Genomic DNA, 19,273 nt, shown 5'->3' with positions numbered 1-19,273 from the left:
TTTGCTGGAAAAACAGCAATGTACCAAGAATACTACATACCTATTATTCTTAAAAATCTCTAAAAGATATTAATTATGTTACAGCAGCCTAGAGGGAATTTTTCCCTAATCCAAATCAAAGAGTTGAATCTAATTGCTTGCAACTAAGTGAAGGAAAGCATTTTTCCCTCCCACACCCCTTCCCTAAAGTACTGTCTAGTGGTACATAAAGGAGTGAAGGACTCTGTTTGAGGAAGTAGACTGCTAGACAGAAGGAAAGGTGGCATTTGCAAAAATCAGTACTGTAATGGCACTTTCAGATGATCTCCAGAAATGCTTCCTCCCTCGTTGTTAATAACTCTGTGGTAAAAATGACCCACACTTTCATGAGGTAAAGGGGCAGATGGAACCTATCCATCGCCCACACTTCGGAACAACTTCCATGGAGTAATTGAACCCAATCTTCCATAAACTATTAAGAATGCCGAGTCCTTTCTTACACCCTTCAGATGGATGAGCTGGAGCCATCAGACTGATTATATGATGATGATGATTTCTCTGTCTTTATATTCTAAAACCTAGAGAGGTTTTATTGTACTGTTATTTCTATTGATGTAGAAGACGTACAAGCTTTGTCACATTGATAGAATAGTAATCATATCAAATCAATCCCATCCATGAATCAGTCATATGTTTTGAAAATAGAAAGCCTCATGACATGTGGTGCTTCCTAAGCAGTCAAGGGCTGCTGAGTAAAATGAATTCTGTGCAAATGCTTATGCAATTAATTTACTAGCTATTGTTTCACAGATTATTATCAGCCCATGGGGAGAGTGTTAGTGCTCAAATTGATTAGCCTTGTTTAACCAGTCTGGACAGACACAATTCCTTTCAAGATGCAAACTACAGGCCCTGTTTAGGTTCTCCATATCTCATAAAATGTTGGTTTACAGAATAAATAAAAACTATTACGGTTTATCATGAAGTAGGAAACTAGCTATTATGCAGCCATGGGATTAACTATTTAGCCAAAGTGTTTCTTGATTGGGGAAAAACTCAACAACTGCAGAGAAGAATCAGAATTCTCCTTGCACAAAACAAAGACTAAGATATGGTCGCTTTGGATAGTGAAATGGGCAGCAAATAAATTTAATGAATAAATAATATGGTATTTGTAAATAAAAAAGAATTGTAGTTTGGATTTGGATTCAGAGAATATTCAGAGCTCCAATTTTAGAGTTGATAAGAGTCTTAAATGGTTGTGGTAGAGTTCTTAGATGGAAAAATATCAATATTGGTGATGGAAGCACTCAGGTTTCCAGTTTTGTTCTGTCTATACATTTGTAAATAAATGTTAAGTCTATGGAATTGAATAGGAACCCAAAAGGTATGGCAATAGCACTGCTGGGACATCCTGTAATTCAGAGAAGTCAGATCTGCTTAGAATAACCAGTTTATAGTTTAAATCAAGGATGAGAAATATTTTTTTGGCTATGTAGCATGTGGGAACCATCACCCCAAAGTAATTGGGTGATGTCATAAAAGCTAGGCTTTACTTCATCACATTTCTGTTTAATTAAAAGCTGAAATAATAGGATTACTCCTCAGGCATGAATTGAATGATTTCTCACCTTGTAACATATAACAAATATAAAGTTATTACAAGTCCGATCTGCAGAAAGAGCTAATGGGTATACCTATTCTAATGACAGTTCCTTGGATATAATCCTTACCTGAGGCTAACTTTAAGCAATTTTAAAATGTTTATAGACTGGGAACTAAATGCTGTAGTTCCAAATCACTTCAATTAAAAGCTGGACCTATTCAAGCAATTAATTTAAAACTTAATTTGTTTATAGTGCAGAAGGATAGTTAAGTAAGGAGATGCTATCTTTTATTTAGAGCAACTTGTCTGGCAATGTCTCTCTTAACAGTCTGTTGTACGAGTAGAGTTTTGTTCATGCTTCCATCTTATTTTCGCACTGTACACACAAATGTACATAAATAATGTACTTCTCTTTTATTTTCAATTCTGAGTGGCTTAAACATGATTTATTCTGGCTGAGTTTATCGAATGTACTCCTTGACATTATGAGAGACATTTTATGGCTACGTTCAATTTTGTGACTTTATCAAGCCTTTTGCATTCCCAAGATGGATATGTACTAGCATAGATTCATGTGTTTTGCAATATAATACTCTATATCCTCCCTACCTACACATATTTTCTTCTTTATAATTCCAGGTGAAGTCTCAGTTACATTGGAAGAAGAAGAAGAAGAAGAGGAGGTTTCTACCAATCCATTGCTTTTTATTTCCCATTGCAGACCTATTGAACTAGGTAATGAAAGGCAGCGTATGAGAGGGATGAAATGGATTGTTTTCCTTTTTACTATTTTAGTGGCATGTATTCTTAGGCTGGAGGTTGTTGGAAGGAGCAAGTAGAAGACTCAACCCCAACCCCCAATATGACGGTTTTGAGTGCATGGTTGTGCGTACCATTTGTCATAACCTTCTCCACAAATAAACTTGTATAGGTCACATCAGGGGTGAAATGCTCCTGATTCAGATCGGATGGTAGCGATGATGGCGGGTGGTTCGGAGAACCGGTAGCAAAAATCCCTGCCCCCCCCATGCCCAGCTGAGCTGCGCGATCATCAGAGGCTTTTTTTTTAACTTTTAAAAGCATTTTTTCTTCGGCTGAAATAATGCTTTTAAAAGTAAAAAAAAAAGCCTCTGATGATCGCGCGGCTCAGCTGGGATCGTCAGAGCCTTTTAAAAGGGTTGTAGAAGAGGTTGTAGAAAAAATGCTTTTAAAAGTTAAAGAAAAAGAAAGTTAAAAAAAAAGTTAAAAAAAAAAAGAAAGTTGGCCACGTCCACCCAGTCACATTACCCCACCACCACCAAGCCACGCCCACAGAACCGGTAGTAACAAATTTTACATTTCACCACTGGGTCACATGCATACTGCAAAGGTTTGTTAGGAAATATAAAATGCAAGATTATTAGCACCTATTTCTTAATTATTGCCTTCAGAGAAAATACATTGGAAAATGTTTTGCGCGTCCCTGCCCAACTGAGAAGCCCAAGTTTAGAGACAACAGAGCAAAATCCAATCAAGTTCAATCCTTTAATTGCTTACACTTAATGGACAGAATCTTGCCGAATTAAAGCTATCAACTTCCAACCTGCTGGACATAGTCTGAGAGGTTAGGTGTGTGGCTATCCTGAACCTCTTCTCCCTTCCCCCATCCTGGAACGTCCAGTCTCTTAATCTGGGCCTCTCTTGGAAAACTGTGTTGCAAAACTGTCCCCCGCTGCTTCTCCAGTTGCGTGTTCCATCACACCAACATGTGGCTGAATATACCAATAGAGGAGAATATTTGTAGCTCAGGATTGAAATGAGAGGTCTTTGGTGCTCTCTAAACTTGTTTTCTTGCAGAGATTTCATTATCCAAACTAGGCAACATCATCAGTGCTAGTAAGGAGTGTGGTTTGCTTTCAGTTTATATTCTAGTGCCGTGATGGCAAACCTATGGCACACGTACCCGAGATGGCACGTAGAGCCATCTTCCCGGGCACGCGGGCTGTCGCCCAATTCACCTGCAGCTGTGCATGCGCGCATGCACCAGCTAGTGTTTGGGCCTCCGGTGCGCATGCATGCAATCCAGGGGACCCAGCTGGTCTTTGCAGTTCTCCTGTGCATGTGCACATGCTTCTGCATGCATGTGAGAATACTTGCGTGCAGCGCGTGCATGGCGTTCTAGCACATGCATTGCACGAAACCCACGTGCATATGGTGCGACTGCATGCGCAGCGCATGGGGGAGCCCCGCTAAGTTTGTGCACATGTGCAGACAGTGCAACTGTGCGTACAACGCATGGGAGCCGCGTGAAAGCCGTCCGCATGTGCAGATGGTACGGTTGTGTGCGCAGTGCAAGGGGAGGAGCTGCACATTAACATGGATGGCACTCACGTGCACAAAGTGCGCAAAGTGCATACCTGTTTGGCACTCGGTGAGTAAAAGGTTCGCCACACTGTTCTACTGGTTTGCCCCGTCAGTATTAGTGGGGCTGGTCTTAAAAGATATGGTTGGGCTGTTTACTGTTGGCTTCTTTGGCAGCTTCGATTGGGGTATTGTTTACTCCAATATTGATTGTTGGCCTGATGTTAATTTTGGAGTTAGTCTATGCTGATCTTGGTCCTGATTGCTGGTAGAGTGGTGCTTGGGTCTTTTTGTTCCTTTTTGGGCTGGGTGATACTCTCTTTTGCATAGTCTATAGAGGTGGATGAATAAAAGCTGATATAACACTGTGGTAATCAAAAACGGAGGAATCAAGAAACTTAAGTTGAGACAATTCAGGCACTTGAGGCTATGAAAACTGATGTTACTGGCTGAGATATTGATTGGCTTAAGTGTGCATGATACCGGTATAACTAGCAGCCCGTGTTAATACTTCAGGTTTATAGGGGAAAAACATGTATAATACAGAAGTAGAATTACTTTGTTTTCCTGAGATGGGTAACAACATTACAGATTTAAGGAGGTCACTCAGGGAGATGCGAGACTTGCTCTCTGCCCCGAGACACCGGCCTGGCCCGGCCTGGCCGACACTGCTGCTATTGCCACCTCCATACCCTGCCTGCTGCTCTCGCAGCACCTTGTGTAGCGGTTAAATTTAGCGTGCTTCAGAATGGGGGAAACAGCGTCCCCTCCTCCTCCTGGAGCCCATTACGATGCGGAGCATTGGCAGCAGCCGGGTCAGGCCAGTGTCTCAGGGCAGAGAGCAAGTTGTGTGTCTTCCTGAGTGACTTAGGCCAGGAGAAGCGCCTGCAAGAGGAGGCAAGTACAGAGGCACTTTGCTCCCGCTCTGGAATATAGAGCGAGTCTCCATCCCCTGCCTTCTCAGACCAGGTGAGGAGTGACTGGGGGGGGGGCAGCCTGTGGTGGATTCAGCCAACAGGGAGCCACAGCAGGGGGATGAAAGAGCCGCATGCTGCTCCGGAGCCACGGGTTGCCGACACCCATCCCATCCCATTCCAGTTTAGAAATAAGAGTCGCTCAATATACTTCTAGTTGACATTCACAAAAGAACTGCTTATATGCAAGTGTGAGTCTACTCATATGGGAAGTAAAATGCTGAAGTGGGGAGACGCAGCAAAATTAATTTTTGAAAAATGCTGAAGTTGGCTAGCTCCTAGCAAATTTCCCTATCAACAGGGACAAAGTAGGATGAGTTAACAGTTCTGAGACTCTACACAAGAAAATAAGGCCCACATGCAAGATTTTAATTTTAGTAACAAAAGTCAGTTGTTAATGCATTTTTGGAACCAACTCCAACAAAAAGCTGATTCCAAAAGAATCAGATTCCATCTAAGGCAAAGTGAGTATAATTTCTCTATTTAAAGATCATTGTACCTGTAACATGTGAAGTGGATATGTCTATATATCACCTATGAAACTATGGACAGCCCATTCATAACAGTAATTTCAAGAAAATGTTTCAGAGTGTCACAATTATGATTTCAGTGATTTTAGCAGCGTTGAAATGCTACCGGTTCGGGCGAACCGGAAGTGATAAAAACTACCGATTCAGGTGAACCGGTAGTAAAAAAAAGCTATCGGTTCTTCCAAACCGGTATTTCTGACGATTAGCTGTGCCGTGCAATTTAAAATCGCTAGAAAGCAGGAAATCCTACTTTCTAGTGAATCTAAATCATGCGGCACAGTTGTTTCCCCCCATCTCTATTCTACTTACCTTCCCAAGCCTCCTTTTTCCGTGCGAAGTGTGGGCAGCGAACCAGTGGCAAACAGGGGAGGATTTTAGACACTAATTAATTATACATTTTAATGGTATTACAATAAATAATGGCCTAGAAAAGCCATTGCAATGACATCACAAAAGGGAGCAAGTTCCCCCCCCTCCTTTTTGGATAGAGAGTTTTTTCCCCCTTTCATTCAATAGTGTCTGATTTTTCAGAGACTGCCAGGAGAAATCCCTGCAGTTTTTTGGCGAGGTTTTTCAGAAGTGGTTTTGTATTATATCCTTTTTTGGGCTGAAAGTGACACTGTCACCCAGCTGGCTTTGTGCCCAAGCTGGGACTAGAATTTATGGTCTCCCAATTTTTAGTTGGGATGCCTTAACCACTACAGCAAGCTTGTTTCCTGTTGGGTTTTAGGTTGATTTTAAAAAAAATAGAATCCCCAAACTTAACAGAGACTGAACACAACTATTTTGGTTGCTGTTATAATTTTAAATTTCCAGAAAAAAATGCCCAGCCAAACTTTTGCCATTTTCCATTGAATTATGCTGTATGGCTTTGGAGAAAAGCAAATAAAGGCTGAGAGGCTTAAAACAGTGTTTTCTGTGGATTGGCCAGTCTAATATACAATTCTGACCCATGAATCATCCAGAAGAATTAATGCAATAGTGATAATCAGATCTCAATATTATGGATTCTCTTTCAGATTTCTCCCCTCCCTCCCCCCAAATTGTTGCCTGACATAATAACTTTCCAAGAGAACCAGGGGTGCTATTCACCAGATTCTGACAGGTTCTGGAAAACTGGTAGCGGAAATTTTGAGCAGTTCAGAGAACCGGCAAATACCACCTCTGGCTGGCCCCAGAGTGGGGTGGGAATTTATTTATTTATTTATTTATTTATTATATTTCTATACTGCCTTTCTCCCGTAGGACTCAAGGCCGTGTACAGTCAAGAAAAATATAGACACACAAACATCATAAAATTGCTAATTAAAATTGTTACTTAGTTTTGATTTTGATTTGATGGAGATTTTGTAATATCCTTCCCCCAGGAGTGGGGAAGGAATGGGGATTTTGCAGTATCCTTCTCCTGGAGTGGGGTGGGAATAGAGATTTTGCAGTATCATTCCCCTGCCATGCCCACCAAGCCACGCCCACAGAATCAGTAGTAAAAAAAAAAAATTGAATTCCACCACTGAAGAGAACGTATAAAAGCAATTTTATATTTTACTGGTACTATCCAGCTTGAATTAATTTCGATATTTTCCTAGATGTTCCTGGAGAAGAAAAATAGTTAACCACACATTCTCTCTCTTACTATCTCTACCTGATCCTGACCCCCACCCTACCCAATGCAGGTAATACATATCTGTGTCTTTCTCCTATCCTACCTGATGCAGGTAATCCAGCCACAGTATTAGATGCTTCCAAAAATCTCCCCTTCATTCCTTCTGTAGCAAACGAAGGAGGAAAGCATTGGACTGTTAATGAAGTAAGAGCTCTAATACGAATCTGGTCAGAGAAGAGCATTCAGCAACAACTGGAAGGAACAGTCAGAAACAAAAGGATATTTGAACACGTTGCTGCTAGACTACAAAAATTTGGAATTGACCGGGACTGGAAGCAATGCAGAACGAAATATAAAAATCTAAAGCACGAATACAAGAGTGTTAAAGATGCCCAGCACTCGGGCAACACAAGCAAAACTATGAAGTTTTTCAGAGAATTGGATGCTATTTTGGGACACAATGCAGATAAACCAAGCAGATGCCATAATGGCTATGGTGAGAAACCAACAGAATGGATAAAGACCACAATAGAAAAAAAATTAAGAGGTAAAATTTATGTTACCTTTTAAAGTCAATTTTGCAGCAAAATTCGCATATAAAGATTTTCAGTAAAATGTTACAAACTCTGCTTAATTCGAACTATCAAAAGGGGAGAAAGAAAACTAGAAAAATAATTAATGTAGAAAGATTGATATGGGATCCGGTTGGTCAGGCGCTTTAATTAAGATGACATTCAGTGAATAAAGCCAAGTGTTTGAAAGGGTTGAAAATAATAGCTGCCATAAAATACAGTGAGGTAGTGAGGAAACCAGGGATATCTGTGGGTGTTTAAAAACAAAACAAACCAAGATGGAAGCCACAGCTTTATAATCAAAGATGGTCCCTTACTATGATGCAAGTGAAAAGGGGTAGGGCTCTGAAAGCACAGTTACAACTCCTTGTATTTAGGAGTAATTAGGAGCTGTGGTGACACAGTAGTTAGAATGCAGTATTGCAGACTGCCTACAGCCTGGAGTTCGATCCCGACTGGCTCAAGGCTGACTCATCCTTCCGAGGTCAGTAAAATGAGGACACACATCATTGGGGATCAATATATTGATTCTGCTTAGAGAGGTCTGTAAAGCACTACGAAGCAGTCTAAGTGCTATTGCTACCCTGTTTCCCCAAAAATAAGATCCAACCGGAAAATAAGTCCTAGCATGATTTTTCAGGATGCTCGTAATAAAAGCCCTACCCCCAAAATAAGCCCCAGTTAAGATTGTCAGCCAGATGGATGCATTTAGTACGTATTTCCCCCAAAATAAGACCTAACCAGAAAATAAGCCCTAGTGCGTCTTTTGGAGCAAAAAATAATATAAGACCCGGTCTTATTTTTGAGGAAACATGGTATTATTCAGCATTTCCTAACTGGATGCCCTGCAGACCATATCATCTCTAGCCAGCACAGCTGCTGATTTGCTGCCCAGGGATGACATGAGCTGTCCACACTGCTAGGAAGACACTTACATAGGATTCTAAGAAGGCTAAGCTATCTCTATTACATTGTCACTTAAGATTTGCAAAGATATTCGCTGTAATAAATGCAATCCACAGAATATTATGGATTTCTGGGTGATATGATTAATGTATTATGTTTGTTCCCTGTCTGGAATTGTTTAAAGGGCATGTATAGACTTCTTGAGCACTCAAGCAAAATACAATTTAAGGCTGATGGACTGAGTTTGGCTTCGCTGGTTAAGGACTGAGCATCATTGACAGGAAATAGAATTTTACAGCTGTAAGACTGTAATCCGTAACATTTTATGCAGAATTGCTTTGAATTACAGGTGAAGAGGACTTTATTAGTAACACATCTGGAGACGCTAATACAAGGAAAATGCCAAATGCAGGTGACTATGAGAAAATTGGTGGTCAATTTTTTGACTAAACTATTAAAATTCCAAACACTACAATATGATTCCAGCATTTACATAATGTTCCTTTTTGTTGTTTTAGTGATACGCAGCACAGCAGAGAGAGATAATTCTGGGCACTTGGGAAAACCAAATTCCACACTTAGGAGGGAACATATAAAAGAAGAAATCATTGATTCAGGTAAATTTCATTTTATCCTTTTGTACATTATTACGTGTATAAGGCATCATGCAAAAATCCAAACAAAAGCATATAGCTTTCCAGTAAAAGGGTATTTTTCTGGAAAACTGGATTTGATGTAGAACTGCTATTATTACTACTGTTATTATTATTATTATCATCATCATCATCATTATCTTTATTCATTAAATATGAAACTCAGTCGACTGAACATTCAAAAATGCATCACAAATACCATTGACTGGTGCTAATGGTTGATACGTGTTGCTACCAGCGTCCTAGGTATCAACCAAGTACCTTCTTAAGATGTTTGATGTTCCAAGTAGCACAATTTTTTGCAGTTCCGCTGGTGTTATTGCAGGAAGCTGCAATTTGCTGATGTATGTTATAAAATTCTTGGACATGGTACCAAGTGCCCCGATGACAATGGGTATCACTATTACATGTTATTATGGAATAATTTTCTAACATTAAACTGCAATCTACTTCCCTGAAATGTAAATCCATTATTCAGTGCATTAGGATTATATCGTTTTCCCGAAAATAAGACCTAACCAGAAAACAAGCCATAATGCGTCTTTTGGAGCAAAAATTAATATCAGACCCGATCTTATTTTGGGGGAAACATGGAAGAAAACGGGTCCTGCTCTTCTGTGACATTCTTTCAAGTACCTAAGGATTCATATTATGTTCAGCGTCTGTTCTGATTAAGACTATGAAGCAAACAATAAGATGAGAAAATCAGGAGCTATAATGAATGCATTAACTAGGAAATATACAATTTAAATGTGGAGAGAGTCCAAAGTCATAGTTCCAGTAAATCCAATAACCCAAGAATTTAGGGGTGAGAAACTGTCCAGGTGTATTATTATTACCCAAAAGTCTGTTAATTTATCTTAAATGTAATTCTAACTCCTGCTACTCTTCTGCTAACGAAACTTAAAACCACATTTACGTTTTCTTTAGCGGCATCTTGCTGCTGGATGATAATTCAGTTTATAATCACGGCAGGACCTAATCTTGGGGCATCCAAGTACATATTAGAGGAAGATGAGAAACAGACAGAATATAATACTTTCAAACCAGCAGCAATTCCTTGCAACAAGCATGTCATTTACTCCATACTTTGAAATCAAGATCAATTATCCTTGTAGCATTTCCCAGTCTACTAAGGATGTAAAAGCAAGGCAAGGTTAGCCCAGTAAATTCCACTTTTAACAATTACATTCTGGGCTCTAATGATTGTATTGCATTGTTTAATGATCTGCCCCAGAATCTTTTCAAGAATTGATGCTTAAGTGCTTAGTGTAGTTCTCTGGATCTTTATTACTTTTTGAAATTGGGGGCAGCACTAGCTCTCCATTATCTACCTAGCAATTCACCAGTTCTCAAGGATTTATTAAAGGTAATGAACTGTGTTTCAGCCAGACTATCATCAAATTGTTTTCAGTATCATAGGATGCAATATCATCCAAAGCTAGAGACGTATATTCAGCTTATAGTAAATAGATTTTTCCGAACATATCCATCAGTCTTAACCTTCCACTTGGCTTCATTTTGTTCTTCACAACCACCTTGTGCCATGATGGCAAACCTATGGCACGCATGCCACAGGTGGCACGCGAAGCCATATCGGTGGGCACGCGAGTGTTGCCCTAGCTCAGCTCCGGCACACGCATCTGATTTTCGGGCCTTCCGGGCCCCCTGGAAATTGGCAAATGGGCCATTTCTGGCCTCTAGAGGCTTTCTTGGAGCCTGGGGAGGGCGAAAAACGGGCTTACTGGGCCCACCGTGTGCCAAAAGCGGGGGGAGTCATGCACGCATGCATGGGGCACACTGAATTATGGGTATGGGCACATGCACACGACCCCCCCATGCTCCCCCGCTTTTGGCACGCGATGGCAAAAAGGTTAGCCATCACTGACCTAGTGGAACAGATATCCACACACCAGAAAAGGCTGAGCCAAAACAGACACAGATCATCCTTGACTTACCACATTTTGGCTACTGTTTGAAGTTATGACGCTGAAAAAAAAGTAAATTACAAGCGATCCTGGCACTTATGATCCCTTCAGCATTACCATGGTCATGTAATCAAAATTTGGGTGCTTGGCAACTGGTATTTACAATGACATACCAGGTCATGTGTGACTTTCTCAGCTGGCCTCTAACATGCAAAGTCAATGGGGAAGCCAGATTCCTTAATGACTATGTGATTCACTTAAGAACTACAGTGATTTGTTTAACAACCATGGCAAAAAGGTTGTAAAATTCTGGTCCCAACTGTGCTCTTAAATTGAGGAATAACCTGTCTGAGGTAATTCTGCCTTCCCTCCATTACCAATGAGAATTTTGCCATCTTTATTGTGTAGTCAGTATAGTAATTTTTTTCTGAGGAAACTTCAGTTCATTGTAATCTTTGACGCCTTTTCTACATCTCTAGGTTCTCTCCGTGTACTTGTTTAATTTGATAAATAAAGTACAAGTCTTTCACAACAAATAATCATAGTGGTAATGGATAAAGACCTTGACAAATGATATCAAGTGACAAATGCTTGCGAAAATTCTTCTCTGTCTGTGACAGAAACTCATTTTACAATTTTGCTGAGGTCTGGTGTTAAAAAAAACTGGCAGTTTTTTTTCTTGTGCATGAACTGATAATCAACAGTTTTACAACAATCATTCATTGAACCTGTCAACCATACTCCAATTTTAGTGCCTAGTTTATTCTGCTCAACATGGAGATGCATCTATTTTATTATGTAATAAATAAAATATCATAAAGTGAAGCCACCTTCACTCCCAAAACCTAAATAAGAGAGGAAGGAGGGAGATGTTGGAATATAGGTAATGCTCACATTAGCCTAATACAGATAGTCCTTGACTTTTGACCGGTTGCCTAATAACCAAAATTCCAACAGACCATGAAAATGGGACATATGACCTGGATTTCAAGTTTGTTGATTTCAAGACTGTTTGCAGCACCTTGTGGTCATGTCACCGTAATTTATGTTTTTGCTGGAAATGCTTCCTAAAGAATAGATTTGCTTAATAATTGTGAAGCTCATTTAATGTAAAAAAGATGGTAAAATTAGGTGCGGTTGCTTGCTTTGTGACCATCATAACTTACGACCAAAATTGTGGTCTCAACTATGGCCATATGTCGAGGACTACTTATATTCCTTTTTCCACTTTGATATGATGAATTTTAGACATTACTAAGTCATTACTAAGACATTAATTCATATATGAATCCATTGGTTACAACAGGGCTGTCAAACTTCCGGCCCGTGCTGGACACGCCCATGCCTGGTTTAGCAAAGGGGGGGAAAAGTCCCGATATGTCACGTGATGCCGCCATGAGTTTGACACCCCTGGGTTAAGAGGCTTTCTCACTCTATTGAAAACCAAAGTAATATTTCAAAATTAAGAAAATCCTGTATCAGTGATGGCAAACCTTTTAGCCACTGAGTGCCCAAAGTGTGTGTACGCGCCCAAACTGCAAGCCCCACACATGCGTCCGCGCCCACTCACGGCAGAGGCCCGAAATAGAGCTCTGGCAATGTCACACGTGCCCACAGAGAGAGCGCTGCGTGCCACCTCTGGCACGCATGTCAAAGGTCAAATCAGATTTTTTAAAATTTTTATTGAATTTATTTTAATAAAAAACTTTGGGGGTAAAAATCTATCGTAAGATAGTTTTCTATTTAAGATACAGAAATAATTTAGTTTATTCAGCATGAAATGGAGCTTAGTTATGTAGCATGAGGCTGTATATTCTGCAACACTGGGACTATCGGTGAGTCAACAGTGGGTCAGAGGAGTAGCAGAGATGATAGTTGTTCTTTAAAAATTATGATTTAAATCGAGTTGATTTAAATCAAGCCTTTTTACTAGTGATTTAAAGAGCCTTGGTAGTACAGTGGTCTAAGGCATCCTGTTATTAAGCTGGTTATTAAGACCAGCTGCCTGCAATTACTGCAGGTTCGAATCTCGCCAAGGCTCAAGGTTGACTCAGCCTTCCATCCTTTCTAAGGTAGGTAAATTGAGGACCCAGTTTGTGGGGGCAATAAGCTGACTTTGTATAAATATACAAAAAGGATGAAGGCTATTGCTTAACGCATTGTAAGCCGCCCTGAGTCTCCGGAGAAGGGCGGCATATAAATCAAATTAAAAAAATAAATAAATCATGATTTAAATTGTGATTTAAATCAACTCAATTTAAATCAAATCCACCCTGCTACCACCACATGCTATTACCATAGCTTGGCCAGTAGAGGGCGCCAAATTATTACAGAGAATTCTCTAGAACTTATTCCTCCAACACTCCCCTCCCCCCCCCTGTCAAAGCATGAGCTTTATGGTTTGTTCTGTCTGAATGGTCATTTAATCGATAACAGCAAACAAGGGCTAAAATTTCAAAAGCTGAAAAAGCATGTACAGTACACAATCAGTATTACTTTCCTAAGATAAGAAAATAACCTAAGGGATGCCTTTTAAACAGATATGAAAATCAGCATGAATAAAAATCAATAAACCAATATTGAATGTAGACTGGAATGTTACCATTAGATTTTCTTGCTTAATATTTGCCAATTATCCAACAGCTTAGAACGCAGTTGCAGTCAGATAACAAAGTCACTGACCCCCCAGCACAAACTTGGACTTTTACCCTTTGGTTGGATCTGTATTGGATTCTTCTGTAATTGATTGTATTATCTATCACAAGGATCCACATTGCCAAACAGCAAGAAACCAATTATATTAAAGGTCAGACCTCCTCCCCCCTTTGTTGGGATAAAACCCAGTAGTGTGCAAAGTAAAATGAATAATTACATTATTTTGCAGAAAAAAGGGAGACCCTTCACTTCCTTGACTTCAGTTCTTAAGAGAATTCTTAATGCCATCATAATGACAAAAAAACAAAACAAAACCCAAATGTGGTTATGGGAGATAAGAGGAACAATGCATTCACTGTTCTTTATGTTAATGCCTGCAAACTTGCTTGAGTTAGTAACCTCAAAATAAATGTCAGGGTACGAATCCGTAAACCAATCCTATTGTGTGGGCACATTTTAATATGCATACGAATATCGCACAATGCAGGTTGCCCTCAACTTACAACCATTTGCTGGTGGTTCAAAATAACAGCCTCAGAAAGGATGTTTTATGGTTGGTAAAGGTAAAGGTTCCCCTTGCACATATGTGCTAGTCGTTCCCGACTCTAGGGGGCAGTGCTCATCTCCATTTCAAAGCCGAAGAGCCAGCGCTGTCCGAAGACATCTCTGTGGTCATGTGGCCAGCATGACTAAACACTAAAGGCGCACGGAACGCTGTTACCTTCCCACCAAAGGTGGTCCCTATTTTTTCTACTTGCATTTTTTATGTGCTTTTGAATTGCTAGGTTGGCAGAAGCTGGGACAAGTAATGGAAGCTTACCCCATTACTAGGGATTCGAACAGCTGAACTGCCAACCTTTCGATCGACAATCTCAGCTTCTTAGCTACTGAGCCACTGTGTCCCGCAAGCCACCATGTATAGTTTGTAAAGTACTTTCAAATGTTGCACATGTGCTCCCTACCCAAGTGATGTGATCTGGGTGCTCGGCAACCTGTTTGCATTTAGGATTGTTGCTGAGCTCCCTGAGGATCGGGAGAGCACCATTTGCAATCTTTTCTGCTGGCAAACCCAGAAAGTCAATGGCAAAATGGGCAGGGAAAGTTGCAAACTGCTTACCGCCTGCTGGGAGGAGTCCCTCTCGTGTCTGGGTGAAAGAGCTGCCTGCTGAAGGAGTTCAGCTCCCCACAGGCTGCTCCCTCCCCCAGGGGTTGTTGGGTGAGGGGCAGACCCTGGCCACCCAGGCATGGCCGGTGTCCACATGCCAATGGGCCATATAGCCTGCACTGAGCTTCCCCTGCCTTCGCTCTACTTAATGTCCTGTAAAATTGCTTAACAACCACAACTGGCAATGCTGGGATTGAGGTCACTGAGCAAAGCAGTCATGTAGATGTGGATGTCTCATTTAAGAGACACTTCACTCAATGACCGAGATTCAAGTCCCAACTGTGGTTCTAAGTCAAGGACTACCCGTTTCAGAAAGCAACATTTTCCACATCCTCTGATAAAATTTCTTCAGCCAATACACCAGACTGTTAAATCTAATTATGCATATTTCCTACATATTTAAAGGACAGAAATGGAATGTGGGAAACAAGCAAGACTTTATGTGCTTTTTAGCAATATGGGATTCATAATTGTGGCAGCATCTAAGTGATCTTGAACTTAAAAAAAAACCTAAAGACAGTCAATCTGGCTAGCACAGAAATGGGTAACTATCAAGGATATAGACTGGAAAGGATAAAAAAATCTCAGAAGAAAACAACGACAGACCATTTCTATATTATTGACAAGATGATCAGGTGCATATGTAAATATTGTTAACAGGAATCTTATACACCTCAGAAATGTTTTTACCTTATTAATCATGTGACACACCATGCTTACCCGCAGTAGCAATAGCACTTAGACTTATATACCGCTTCATAGTGCTTTTACAGCCCTCTCTAAGCGGTTTACAGAGTCGGCCTATTGCCCCCAACAATCTGGGCCCTCATTTTACCGACCTCGGAAGGATGGAAGGCTGAGTCAACTTTGAGCCTGGTGGATTTGAACTGCCAAACTGCAGGCAGCCAGTGATCAGAATTAGCCTGCAGTACTGCACTCTAACCACTGCGCCACCACAGTGTCTACAAAAAAGTAAAATAGGCATTAAGAAGTCACACCTGAACCATTTAGTTTTGATGTGGAAAAACAGGCAAAGTATTTCATATTGTTTCCTGGATCTATTTGTCCATTCTTCAAATGCACAAATAATTGTTATCTTGCAGTCTAAAATAACAGATGGTATCAATTTAGGAGAGTTTTATTTGTAAAATGTAAATTGCATGGATAACAGTAGGGTTAATCCCGTAGAAAGAAATCTTGGAAGTCTCAAACCTGCTAACTCTGCTTCCCATTTTGGTATAGCATCTTAATGCTGCCTATTATTCTTCACTACAGAATATAGCATTCAGCATATAAATATAAACAACTCATTCCCACAACATTGTCAAACTATCTAGTAAGGTTATATTACTATTATTCTTCTCATCTTTCCTATTACCTATCTCCTTATCTTCTTATGACTATAGCTTTGTTGCTTGTATCTTATGATCTATATTGTTTTATTTAGTATGCTAGTATGATTTATGTTGATTGCTTATTAATATCCTATAACTATCACTAAGTGTTGTATTCTATGATTTAGGATTAATGTATTTTTATGGGGACTATAAACATGATTTATCACTTTGTTGTTTGTATGCACATGAGAATTTATGCCCCAGAGACAAATTACTTGTGTGTCCAATCATACTTGGCCAATAAAGCTATTCCATTCCATTCGTTTATAATAAAAATCTTTGAATACAATTGTTTAGAACAATCACAGGAAAATACTAGAGAATATTTTAGCTCCAAACTAACTTTTTAAATTGAAATATGTGTATTAAACATGAAATTCAGTCATATGTCAATTACGTTTTCTAAAAAATTACTTTAAATTTTTACAGTAATTCAGGAAGACAACAATTCCATCAATATGATTCCAGAGTTCTCACACATAAAGCAAGAACCAATTGACATAGGTAAGTCAATCAATGAGGGTACGTGTATATAACAATTTTTTAAAAGAAAATATTTTAAAAAATATTCTTTGTTTACCTCTGTGTCTGTTCTTTCGCTAAAATCTTGGAATAGTCAAAATTAATTTCAAACAAAAACTATGGAAATTTAATTGTAGCCTAGAGACACATCTTAATTGACAATATATGAGCTTCATAAATTTAAAGCTTTGGGGGAGGATAAGCTTTTTAAGACATAGCACTAGTGACAGGTATATATTGCACAAAAAATTATGGTTGAGATTATTATCTAAACTTATAAGAGAATTCAGAGATTCCTCTAAATTTCAATACCAATATTTCAAGATGTTATCCTTTGTGGCAACTGCAGTCATGATAACAGATAATTTGAAAAGCCATTTTCCATGAGAAATGAAGGCTTTGCTAACATGAACACTGGCCATATCTGACGCCTTTATCTTCATTTTAAACACTCTTGTTTGGTGTAAGCTTCACCCAGATAAAGCATGGGTGAAATATAAGCAGAGAATTATGTGCTAATTCAATGCAAGCAATATGGGTTTTCATTACCTGTGCTTAAAGTCTCTTTTGCTTTTTAAACCCGTGGTCTGGAGAAAACTGAAAGAACACGAAAGGCTGTATTTTTCTCCTGGAGAATAGCATTATTTTTCCCCCTTAATTTTATTGGCCAAATTCAGAAAGAATGGCAAATCAATGCAATCTAGAAAAGTCTGTTAGTTTTAAATTCCATTTGATCCTGGCATCATATTCCTTTATTCTAATCCATCCCTTGTTTTGCTCGATCTGCACATGAGTCTAGTGAGGAATCTCCTCTAAAGGCCATTGAGAAAGGGGTTTAGCTTAGAACAGGGTTTTCCAAACTTGGCAAGTTTAAGACTTGTGGACTTCAACTCCCAGAATTCTTCAGCTAACCATGCTGGCTGGGGAATTCTGGGAGTTGAAGTCCAGAGGTCTTATACTTGCCAAGTTTGGAGACTCCTATCTTAGAGGGAAGGAAATGCAAAAAGGACCCTATTTCCAGACTCGGGGCTTCATGTAATGGTTTGTAGGCATTGGTGGTATTCAGCTGGCCTGGTGCTATGCCATCCTATTTAGCCATGTTTTCTAAGGCGCACACATGCATGGAAGGCCACACACATGTGCAGAAGGCGCGCACACACGCTCACATTTTCAGTTTACAGCGAAGCGGTTGTAAAATTATGTTAAACCCATCTCTGTTTGTATGATCTTTTCATCGCAATGGTTTTAGACACCAGTATTAACCTACACAGTATTTCAGCAGCCCTGTTGATTAAAAATCCTTGAGTGAATTAATGTCCTTTACCTTAGTCCTCCACATGTACAAAATGAGAGTCACAATCACTTGTCATGGGGGATTGATGGGATTTATTTATTTTTTAGCTAATGAAGCTCTTTGATGTAACAGAGACTGAATGCATTAAGCTTAACCATTTTCCATACTTGCACATTTCTCTCTCTCTCTCCTTTCCTTCCTTTCTTTGGTGGAAAAAACCGTGGAAGCTTCTGATTCCAAAGTGTATATGAAACAAGTCATAAGACACATTAATCAGCTTTACAAGTGCTGAATAACAGCAAATGATGGTTAATCAAAAGCAAACGCTTCTAAACTTGGGAAGCATGGAAGAAAAGGGAAGAATGGAAGCATGGAAGAAAAGCCTTTTCATGTCTCCATACACCAAGCAATTATCATTGCAGAAAAATCATAATCTCAGCATTTATAAACGGGTCCACTTTTTAGGGACAAGAATCTAAGCACTCCAAATAATTCATATTAAGTATGACAAAAAGCTCTATAAAGAGTAGGTAGATTTGCTTCCGTAGATGGAATACAGAGCAGAGAGTCCGTGAAAGATCAAAGATATGGGTATTTGTTAATATGATTTATTGGGTTAGGGATTTTCTGTTTCCACTGTGAGTTGTATTGTGTTGGGGGGTGCACTGAGGGAGTTCCACCAATTTTTTTGGACGTATGTTGTGCGGTGACAATAAAGGTTATTATTATTATCACCATCAGATCACATGGATGGAATGAAATATTCTGATACAAGATACCACGAATAGTAAAGTATCACGTTAATGTTGCAATTGAATCTCTTTCTGTAAAATGGCGGTATTATTCGTGGAATATAAAATTTATCTGAAAACTGACTAATTGCATAAAAAAGCAATTTAACACATTCTGTTTGCTTGAAAAGAGCTTAAGAAGCATTTCAGGAAAAAAAGGGAACAAGAAAGTGGAAAAATTACTGAAATACCAACAATTTTAGGCCAAGCCTATTATATCTTCCTTATTAGAGCAATGCTGGATAAAGCCCATGGATCTGAAGAGTTATCTTACATGAATAGTTTTTATCCTTCAAAAAAAAGTTTGAATTGGGAACTGCCTCTTTGTCTAATACAGGTAGTCCTCGAATTACGACCA

The 19,273-nt window shown here is 39.4% G+C and overlaps 2 protein-coding genes across 4 annotated transcripts in view; one reads left to right on the top strand and one right to left on the bottom strand.

Annotated features, from left to right (window-relative positions):
• PAICS (phosphoribosylaminoimidazole carboxylase and phosphoribosylaminoimidazolesuccinocarboxamide synthase) overlaps positions 1–19,273 on the top strand; it is a 57,831-nt gene that overhangs the window by 1,850 nt on the left and 36,708 nt on the right. The window contains exons 2-6 of one of the 3 annotated variants that reach the window (XM_060690852.2): positions 2,225–2,320; positions 7,103–7,579; positions 8,860–8,922; positions 9,029–9,127; positions 16,738–16,812. In XM_060690852.2, coding sequence (XP_060546835.2) covers positions 2,225–2,320; positions 7,103–7,579; positions 8,860–8,922; positions 9,029–9,127; positions 16,738–16,812 — 810 coding nt within the window. The remainder of the gene's footprint in view (positions 1–2,224; positions 2,321–7,102; positions 7,580–8,859; positions 8,923–9,028; positions 9,128–16,737; positions 16,813–19,273) is intronic. The other 2 variants (XM_060690853.2, XM_060690854.2) reach the window with 2 other exon arrangements.
• The window catches only part of PPAT (phosphoribosyl pyrophosphate amidotransferase), a 66,571-nt gene that overhangs the window by 24,904 nt on the left and 22,394 nt on the right, over positions 1–19,273 (bottom strand). The window lies entirely within an intron of this gene.

This window comes from Pantherophis guttatus, chromosome 8, assembly GCF_059756535.1.
Source record: "Pantherophis guttatus breed Tessera chromosome 8, ASM5975653v1, whole genome shotgun sequence".
NCBI lineage: Eukaryota > Metazoa > Chordata > Lepidosauria > Squamata > Colubridae > Pantherophis > Pantherophis guttatus.
This window is presented reverse-complemented; position numbering and strand designations above follow the sequence as displayed.